Below are 11,139 nucleotides of genomic sequence, written 5' to 3'. Positions count from 1 at the left end.
ACTGAAAATTTCTAAAGCTTTCTTGAAAGGTACTTTCCTACTAAGACCTTCCATTAGAGACCGAACTCCTACATAGGGCATCACCATTATGCTGCAAGTTCTGATTCAGTTTACATTTGACCTTGCAGCCATGGCAGACCTAAACTTCCTTATTTTGAAAACAATTTTTCTAGTGGCAGTGACATCAGCCAGACAAATTTCAGAGTTACAGGCATTCTGATGTAAACCTCTCCACTTGTTTTTTCACAAAAATAGTCTTCCTTTGGACCATTTACTTCTTTATTCGTAAGGTGACATCAAACCTAAACTAGTCCGTAAACTTACCGGTGTTTTTTCCCAGATTCCAAACAAAAGGATGATCACAAACTGGCTCTCAGACAGATCCCACAAAGTAAGAGTAGCGGGATCTATGTCCGAATCCAGACCAGTAACGAGCGGTGTGTCTCAGGGCTCTGTTCTGGGGCCCCTCCTGTTTGGCATAGCACTGATGGGCTGTGGCTGACCCAAGTTTGCGGACGACTGCAAACATAGAGTCTCCGGCCAACATGGATATCCTCCAGAAGGGCCTTAATGAGACTGATGCATGGTGTCAAACCCATGGTCTTAAGCTAAATGCTAAAAAATGTGTAATAATCCCCTTTGGAAAAACAGAGTACCCGCGAACTACCACATAGGAGGTAACCCCCTGAAATCTGAAGTAGTAATAAGGGATCTAGGGACCCAAGTAGATAGTCAGCTTTCCTTTGATAACCATGTTGCCAAGGTGGTTAGAAAATTCTTCTATGTGACCCATCTGATCATGAAAGGGTTCGCATCAAGATCTAAGGATGTAGTGGTGCCCCTCTACTCTTCCCTCATCAGACCCATTATTGAGTACAATGCACCAATTGGAATGTACCTGGCTAGGCATCTCCAGCAGCTGGAGAGACCACAGAGGTACCTCACTAAGAGGATTACTGGCCTCAAATAGTTGCCCTATACAGCACAATTGAAAAAACTAAGGCTTTTCTGTGTTGCATACCGCCTTCTCAGAGGCGATCTCTGTCTAACATACAGAGCCATGTCCAACCCAGAACTGTTGAACATGCTCCATCTTAGCAAAACCAAATCCACTCGAGCTACACGCTCTAGGGATATAAACCTCAGCACAGCAATGAATAGAACATGCTGGAGGGATAGATTCCCTTCGCAAAGGCTTCCCTTGCTATGGAACAAGGTCCCGATCTACATAAGACAGAGCCCCTCAATATCACTCTTCAAGAGGAACCTTGACGAGTGGATTGGTAACAGAAAGTTCACACCAGGGATCATGCCAACAGCTCTACTAGATAGGGGCCAAGGGTATTAGCTGCTAGAATGTCCTTCCTTGATGCAGCCCAGTTTGACAGCTTGGGATTATGTTCCATATGTTTGAAACAGACAAAAATAGACCATATTGGATACAAAAGTTATGTACTTAGCATAACGTTAGAGCCATGTTGTCTTTTTTTTTTTTTTTTTTTTTTCATTTCAACCCCCCTCCCTGCAACCCTCTTCCAGATTGTCATATATAGCTTTGAGATGGTTAAGTAGACCAGTTATTCCATGTCTCTGCACGGTCATGTCAGACTGCACCCTTTTTTCCTCAGCAGCTTGGAAATACTAATTGGTGGGAGCCTCTTATGTAGCATTATCTAGTTTCTGGAAAGTGGTGAGAGGGGCAAACTCATTGAGTAGCTAAGGTGGAGTTCAAGGAGTTGTGGGTAGGGGAGGAGTCAGAGCTCTGGATCTGAAAAAGCTTCAAAGTCTGTGCTGAGGTTCAATCAGGCAAACTCGTATGTTTGAACCAGACAAGAATCGGACAACATGGATGTAACATTATGGTAAGTACATAACTTTTGTGTTTACACTGATCGTAAGCAAATACAGCATATTACTTGACAGTACTTCTGTCATTTTAGATCGGTGATTTTTTCATAGTAGTAAAAAAAAAAACAGCAGGGGTAAGACACTTTTATCCACAGATGACCTCCATACCCATCAATTACAGCCATTTTACTGACTCTATACACCTCAAATGTCTGACTGGAGTAAAATTATTATAATAGCAGTAATCTCAGTAAGTTTATTTCACACATGCACACAGAGTGATCAGATAAAGGTATTCCATGTTTGTTCATACAAATGGATACCAGTAATGCTGCAAAGCCAGATTGGTCACGGTTTAAAGTGTGCAAATGACCAGGTCAGTTACTTTCATCCACAGATGTCAGTCACCGCCACCCAGCAGTTGGGTATAGCCATGTCTGTATATATGTCAGACATCTGTGCTAAAAAATGATGGCTATGTAATGCATTTCAGCTTTGTTCTAAACAAAAGGTAGCTTCATACAAGTCACTCCTGCAGGGCCAGAATAATGAGCAAACAAAAGTAGACAGTCATTTTGCTCCTCTGATAGCCCCACTTTGTCTATGTATATCTCAGACTTTTATAAAATTAAAAAAAAATACCCTTTTGCACAAGAATCTGGGACAAAGACCTGACCTAGCCATCCACTGAACCTATGTCAACGTCAGGAATATTTTTAAAATATTGTTGTCATATACTTGGAAAGTTGCTAGAACTCATGGTTTAGTATTGGTATGCATTTCTTAATGATACAAAGTCTGAAGCTCAAGTGACTGTTATTATTTAGTCAATTCAACCCTCAACAATTTAGTTATGTACTTATTTCTTTTATTTACTGGGAAAGTCTGTCTGGGTATGAGAATTTTTGTTCTTAGCAGAGGTGAAGGATGCACTGTTGCCTATTTTTCTGTTTGCTAAAAGTTTGAATTCTGAACATTGTCCCCCTCATTTTTGATCAATAAAGGGACTGAATTTTCTGTGTATTGGGTATCATAGCTGAGCCATTAACTCCCATCTGCAGTTGACACAAAGTTTATTGCACTGGACACCCTTGCTCAACTCCGTTCAGGTCAACTTGGCACAAGGGTACCCAACTGGTTTTACATGTTTGTAATTTAGCATAAAAGGTACTGCTTGCACATGCTTGAAGTTTTGTCTTGGGGAATTGGACAAAACTCTTGTGGATAAATCATGCTATGTGTACTGTAGAAGAAAAGTAAAACTGGGCAGTATAGCGTATCCTTTCAACTGAAAGTTGTATTAAGGCACTGGAAAATAGAGCCCCTCAGTAAATCTGATGTTTAAGATTGAGGTGGCTTGACTTAAAGCTGGAAATGGATTCGCTAGGGGTAAGAAAACCTTTTATTTACTGGTGCAGTAGGAGGATACTGGCAAGATGTACATCATCAAAAGACTCAGTGGCCTTAAAGTATCTGTGAACTGTATGGTAGATGGAAGGAGCAGATTCCTTCACCACAGAAGAAAAACAAAATCTGGCTGCATGGGCTGCCTATCAGTTTCTGTATTTAAAGATTTATTGCCATGGGAATTTGTTCCTGCCATTATAAGTCATGATGTGATGCCGTATTGTGTTCTATGTATTTGTCGCATGTACCTACACTAATCTGAGGCTGCATTTACTGTTGCTATTAGTTAATACTGGTACCGCTACAGCTCTTACACACTTGCTTCACATTTCTTCTGCTGCTCATCCTTCATATTGCTTAGCGACTTACTCTACTGCTGCATGTGTGGCTGAAAGTGTGAGGTCCTGCTCGTAGCACTTTTTGCTTAGCTGTATTCTCTCAGTTGGGTGTACTTTTCTATGAACCCTAGGGTTGCGGTCCTTGCTTTCTCTTATTAATACTCTTAAGCTTTCAGTAATACGCTCTCTAGCACCCTTCCTGCTTTCACTTACCAGCACTCTAATACGCTCTCTAGTTCCCTTCCTGCCTAGCCCAACTCCTTTCATCTTTATCTCTCCCTCTGTGCCTCCACATTTCCTCTCGTGCCTTTCTAAATTATTGTCCTTTCTCCTTTTATTTTTTCAGGCTTCTACCTCGGTTGAGCCCTCTTTTAACTACAAAAGAAGTAAATAAAGGATCGCTACTACAGTTACAAGACCTCCCTCCTCCAGCTACATGGTGAAGATGCCTTCACTGCTCAACAAGCCCTTCAGTGCAGTTATCCCTATATCTTACAGAAAACACTGTGTATGTAGCCTACTCTAAGTAATATGCTAGTTTTCTCTTAATTCATTAATTCCTATATCATAGACCTTGCCTTCTGCGTGATAGCAGCCACCCGCAGCCCGCTTGCTCCACCTGCCCCTACAGATTAATCTCTTGTCTCCTTGTGCTTAAGCAGGTTACCCTCCAAGCAAATCCCTTTCTTGTTGCTTTTTAGACACTAGGTGGCAGCACTCACCTGGTGTATACTTTTTCACTAGTATGTGCTTCCCCAACTAGCTAATACAATATCTTAAATAATTTTTAGTGAGTACTTTTCTGTTCTTCTTCCCTACTTTTTCTTTATCCAACTCACACCCTCAACACTGTCTCCTGCCCACAAATCTTTTTCTCTTGGATTTTTACAGAAAATCCTCCTCTACAACACCTATGGCTCAGCTTGAGTCACTTTGAATACTGATTGTTTTTATAACTTTTCTCTCCCTTTGGTTCAACCTGCTCCGTTCGCCCTGCGGGCTCACTCAGCTCCCCTACCTTACCCCCAAATCTCACCCACCCCCACTGGTGATACATTTATTCTTACCAATAGTCTCCTCCCCTCTTCTTCCACTCCACTCACAGTCCTCCTCTCCCTGTCCCTCCTCTTCTCACCCCTCCCCTCAATTAAAAGCCACACCCCTTACAACCATTCACTATACTGTACTCCTCTCCCTTTCCTCATTCTGTACCTTCTACCTCTCCTACAGTATACCTTCACTATACCCCCCTCTCTACTCTATCTTATAAATCTACACCACCTCACTATGAACTTTCCACTACTACCTACCCTTCTCAACCCCTCTACCACCCTGTTAACTCTAATTCTACTATACCTTACTACCTCCTGTTCCTCCACTCCTCTTCCCCTTCTCTCATGTCCCACTGCACCTCTTCCAACCCCCATTTCACCTCCACAACACCTCACTTCCATACTATCTCACCCTCATTACTCCAGCCCAACAACTTTTACTACTTCAAACTAAAGATCCTACCCACCTTAACGAAACACAACTTCCCTAAACCTCCTACATATCATCCCCAACACTCTAAAGGAAAGCTAAATCACCTACTACCTTCTTTCTTCAGCTACCTAATTTTGGCAGGTGATATACACCCTAATGCTGGACCTAGTACCACTTACAATGCCCTCCCTCCAAATATTGCCAAAACTACCAGCCTCAGAAGCCTTAAATTGGTTACTCTCAATGCCCAAAGTTTATGAAATAAAACTTGCTTCCATGCCTGGCTCAACCAGAACCAACCTGACATAGTAGCCATCTCCGAGACTTGGTTAAAACCTTATATCTCTGATTCAGAAATTCTACCCCTTGGTTACTAAGCCATTGGATATGACCGCCTGAATAAAAGAGGTGGAGGTGTAGCCTTGATATTCTCTAACATACTCCCCATTATTCCATACCCTAATCCCATCCCTCAACTTAACAATGCTGAACGTGCAGTAGGTGTGCTACAAATGAACAATCACAAAAGTATCTGCATCATTTCCCTCTATATTCCCCCAGGTAAGAACACTACTGCTTTAGAAGAAATCCTCCATTGGGCCTCAACTAATATTAACCTTGAGACCTACATTCTACGTGACATTACCTTAGACTGGAACAAAATTAACAACCAAAATCCCTCCATTTCTGTCAACCTCTTCAACTTCACTCAATTTACTAACTCTATCACCAGACCCAACAAAACCAATCCTCCAGGATCCACTCTGGGCTGGATCCTAACTACCCACCCTAACAACATATTAGACTCCGGCATCCTTCCTGACTAGTGAGCACCTGCCTGCCATTATCCTCCGAGCAACCCATTCTTCCCCTCACCAGCACCTTTATATACATACTCATAACCTTACAAACGTCAACCCTACTACCCTCTCTAACACCCTCAAACAAACTAATTGGAACACTCTAAATACACTCCCTCTTGACAACACAGTTGATTACTTAAATTCTAACTTCCTAAATATACTTAACACCCACGCCCCTCCACGATCTAGAAGAGTCAAACCTAACCCTGCACCATGGCTAACCAAGGAAACCAAAAAATGTATGCAACAACGAGATAAATGCTGGAAACTTTCTCAGTGCAATAAACATCCTGAAACCCTCCTTAAATATAAGCAACTCTGTAACCTCACCAAAAGACATATAATCAAGGATAAACAATCCCACTATCTGAAACTCCAAACCAACCACTCCACAAACCCCAAACAATTCTGGAACTCCATCAAATCACTCCTTCACCCAGGCACCAAAAACAACCCCTGCCCTGATACTACTAAAACCGATCCAGAAATTACCACTCTTTTTAACTCCTTTTATCAACTCTATAGCTGAACTAAGTCCTTCCCAAATACTCTACCCCCTCAGTCTAGTCACTCTACCCCAGCCTCTCAACCCAACCCCCCCTACTTTCGAACTTAAACCTATTCCTACCTCCTACATAAAGAAATTCCTCAGCAAGCTAAAACCATGCTCCAATGCCCCATATAACATTCCCTCAAAATTCCTAAACAATTGCTGCAGATGGCATTGCCCTCCCCATTAGTATCTTGATCAATATATCCATACAAGAATCTTAATTCCCCAGCTTTGGCGTGCTGCCTTTATACACCCACTCCACAAGGGTGGCAAAAATAATACCTCCAGCTTTCCCCCCCATAGCCATCCTTTTCCCCAATATCAAAAATATTGGAAAAATGCATTCAAACTCAACTAATGCCCTTCCTTACCACAAACCATCTAATCTCTCAAACCCAACATAGCTTCCGCCCTGGCCACAGCACAATTACTGCTCTTCTGTCATTCTTAGACATAGTCAACCACTCCCGTGACTCTGGAAAATTCATCTCTACTGTGTTATTAGACCTCTCCAAGGCCTTTGATACTATTTCCCATGCCCTTCTTCTTAACCACCTTGCTAATCTAAACCTTTCTTACAACTCCCTATCCTGGTTTTCAAGTTACCTATCTGATAGATCTCAAGCCGTAAAATGGAAGAGAGGCTCCTCAGACTTCCTTCCCACTCCTACTGGAGTTCCCTAAGGATCTATTCTTGGCCCAATGCTGTTTAATATCTTTGGGATGGCCGAGTGGAAATCATTGACAAACACTAAAATAGTACAATATGCTGATGACTCCACGTTAATTTGCTGTGCCACCAACCTCCCAGAGCTTCAATCATATACTCAAACCGCCTTCTCTGCCACTGAGAACTGGATGTTGCAAAACCATCTATCTCTAAATGCTAACAAATCCAAAATACTACTCTTCACTCCCCTCACAATCCTCCCCACTCGACAAAAATTCTTTCAAAATTAGAAGTCACAACAATTCTACTATAGAAATCGTTCCCTATGCCAAACTACTTGGGGTCACCATAGATGAACACCTAAAATTTGACACACATATCCAACTAAACATCAAGAAAACCCATCAACAACTCAGCCTACTATACAGAAACATCCACTATCTCACTCCTTCTACTAGAAAAACCCTTGCCACTACTTACTTTCTCCCTTCTCTGTTGTATGGTGCACCTATTCTAACTAACCTATCTGCGTCCATCTCTTCCAAAATGGAAAGTTGTTGAAATAAAATTTCCAAATTTGCCATAAAAGCCAAATACTCCTCCCACCATTGCTCTGCCTTTCACTCACTTAACTGGCTAGAATTTCCTAACCATCTCCACTACCTCAAACTCTCTACTGTCCATAGGCTACTATATGCCCTGCTCTTTCCAACATCCTACAACCATACATCCTTGACAGGCCACTTAGGTCTTCCCACCTAAACGTTATCACATTCTACAAACCAATCCGGCCTGCTGGACGGCACCTCCTGTCCCTTCTCCCTAGCTAAAAAATGGAACTCTCTCCCTCCTTCTCTACGAACTATTGAAAACATTGACAACTTCAAATCACATCTTCATTCTTACTATCTCTATAACTGGACTTGCAATTGCACCTTACCCATGTATCCTTCTTCTCTCCTCATTCTAAATTATGTTTTCCCTGCTTCCTCTTTCCCTACTACCTAACTCCTTTGGAAATGACTCTCCTCTAGTCTATCTCATGCACATTTTGTATATATTGTATATAGTTTGCTCACCATGTCCTCCTGAAGGGTACTTTTAACCTGAATATTTAATGTTTGCTATGTAGTGTGGTACTTTACCAATGTATCAGTTCATGTCTGAATCATGAATGCTAACTTTAATTTGAATATTTAATGTCTACTATGGAATGTGGAACTGAACCAATTCTCCAGTTCTTTTCTTTGACTTATAATGTATCTACATCCTTATAACTGCATTTTGCTTATCTTTTATATCTGCATTCTGTATTGTAACTTTAACCTAAAAATCTAATTTGTACTATGTTATGTTGGAGCTTTTCTCCCCGGGCCTTCACTGAAAACAGGCTCCTGAGCCCAGTGGACCCCCCGGTCATCAAACTGAAATAAATAAATAAATTAAATAAATACCATAACTGGTAAATGGCAACATTTAATCACTGTTTTAAGTAGCCCATAGCCTTGACACCTAGTTTAGCTATGCTGTCAGTGTGGAAGTAGATTCCCAAGAGTTAAACAAGTGTTTAGTGAAGCATTATTTTATTTCTTTTATGTTTTTTAGGTTGACCTATTTCAATTGCAGGTAAATACACTAAGACGGTACAAGAGGCACTTCAAATTGCAGACAAGGCCTGGACTGAATAAGGCCCAGCTTGTTGAGGTTTGTATGTTATGTTCAAGCTCTGTGCAATGTTTCCATTTGGCTTTTGATAACACTATATGAAATGTTCTTTATTTGTTACTGTTTATAATAATGTGGCCACTGTTTTGTTGAGAATAATCCTTGGCTTGATTGTTAAACTGCATGTAGACTTTTACCTTTTCCCCAAGACATTTTCCATCTGAGAAACCTCACCCAGTTTTTGCTGCAGTGGGCACAGAGTATTGCAGTTAGACAAAAACAATATAATTCTTAGTACTTGTGCACGTTTTGTATAGAGCCGAGTTCTTGCACAACCTCACTTTACTGCAGCACCCTGAATTCTTTAAAAAGAAAAATCACATCTTGAGGTAGTGACTGTTTTGGGTTGAAGAATTTAAGCATTATTTTATTAGATTGGACTACAGGGACCAGATATCATCCAGGCTCATGGCAAATTGCTAGTCTGACCCCCTTAGCTGCTTAGAATTAGTTGTGCTAAGCTAAGCTACAAACAGTATATCTTCAACACTTAAATCAAACTAAATTCAGAACCCATCTGGATAGAATGAAAAGTACAACTGCATGCATCTCTTCTGTTGTCAGTATTGTAGCACTTGGTACTCATATGCAGTGTAGGAACTGATATATGCAGTGTAGGAACTGCCATAAACGTAGAAACTGTGAATAATTACTTGACACTAGTAATTCAGTCTGAGAGAGGTGCAAATTATCTAGGCATTTTGGAAGCATCTCTGTCAACCAATAAAATGGCCTGGGAGAAAAGCACACATCCACCCACATCTCATTACAACCACACTAAACTGACTTTTGGTGAGACTGCAAAAGTCACTACTAAAGTCTCTTGGGGTTAAGAAGTCATGTCTCAGCAGCTATCCACTACCACATCAGCACCAGTACTTGTACATAGTAAAGACTCACCAGAAGATAGAATTCAAATTCTGTAAGTAAAGACAGTAATGTCTTAGTAATTTTATGACTTATTGTCAGGCACATTGACAGCCTGGACAAAGACAGGGTTGAAGTTTTCTTACTGGAGCCAGGATTCATGATATCATTAGTGCTGTAAAGATCCTCTTACCTGGCAAATGCTATGATCTAATGGTAGCCCATGTGGGTGCAATTGTCTTCAGACACACAACCTTTGTGCAGAGAGACATGTTTAATCTTACCATGCATGTATCCATTGCAGGCATGACACTGGATCTTAGGGGAATCCTTCCTTCACCTTGAATGATACTTGTGTACAAAGAAAAATGATTGGCTTCAACAGTAGGCTTATTAGTTGGTGTCTTTATAGGGGAGTCCAGTATGCACTGGCATGAGATGAGGAGACTAAAGAACTTTGCCAGGAATTAACTGAGCTTCTAGTTCCATAGCTTTCAACATACTGATTAAAGCCCATGCTTTAGTCCCCCATAGTGCCATTTTAAGCAGGGGCCAGCTAATGTGAATCTCGGTGTAGGAGATATCAGTGTAGCAATTTCTAGCTCTAAACTGGACTATATCAAGGTGGCTTTTCTTAACACAAGAAGTATTAACAAGTTGCTTGATCTTGAGGCTGTCTCGCAGTTTGAACATGTACATTTCTGTGTGGTTATTGTAGTTAATGAGATTTGGTTTCAGTCCCATACCTGGGGGGTTTGCACCTGCCATACACTGAGGCCAGATGGAAACTGCAGTGATGATTCTATATTTATTAAGGACCAGATCTCCCTTACATTCCCAGAGACCCATAAATTTAACTCATTATACTCCAACTTCTCCTGAAATAGATAAACTTTCAGCTTGTAGCCTACTACAGGATGCTCTCCATATCCCTTAATGACCATATTAGATTCATAAATGTACTGGAGGAGCTACCTATTTATTAAAAAATGCCTTTATAATGGGAGATTTCAACTACCCATCAGAAGACTGGAGTACCCATACCTCTAAAGTCTGGTATGCCCGGGAATTCTTAGACTTAACTGCATGGTCCAGGGAATTTTTATTTATTAACAAATCAACTGGAGGATATAAACATGTTCTTCCTTAGGTTATTTTTGAGGTATTCCAGCCTGTTGGGTTATCTTGCCAGATAACCTGGATGTCCATCTGGGATACCAAAGCCATATATAGAGACATTTGTCAGATGTATGATGTATGTCAGCTGGCGTAAGGGTACATAAGCATAAAACCTCAGATCATCTCACCTCCAGTCCAACTGCAGGTCTTGCATCCATCAGTCTGTTTAACACGCATGAACGTCTGTATTGTTGGCCTTCACTG

At 41.1% G+C, this 11,139-nt stretch overlaps 1 protein-coding gene across 1 annotated transcript in view; it reads left to right on the top strand.

The window, feature by feature from the left end:
* SAP30 (Sin3A associated protein 30) overlaps positions 1–11,139 on the top strand; it is a 294,757-nt gene that overhangs the window by 208,967 nt on the left and 74,651 nt on the right. Inside the window, exon 3 of the mRNA XM_044061721.1 lies at positions 8,770–8,868. Within this exon, the coding sequence (XP_043917656.1) occupies positions 8,770–8,868 (99 nt within the window). The remainder of the gene's footprint in view (positions 1–8,769; positions 8,869–11,139) is intronic.

The sequence above is a fragment of the Protopterus annectens genome, chromosome 2.part0 (genome assembly GCF_019279795.1).
Source record: "Protopterus annectens isolate FY-2018-M chromosome 2.part0, PAN1.0, whole genome shotgun sequence".
Taxonomy (NCBI): domain Eukaryota; kingdom Metazoa; phylum Chordata; order Ceratodontiformes; family Protopteridae; genus Protopterus; species Protopterus annectens.
Note: the sequence above shows the minus strand (reverse complement) of the source record. Positions and strands in the feature narration are given on the sequence as shown.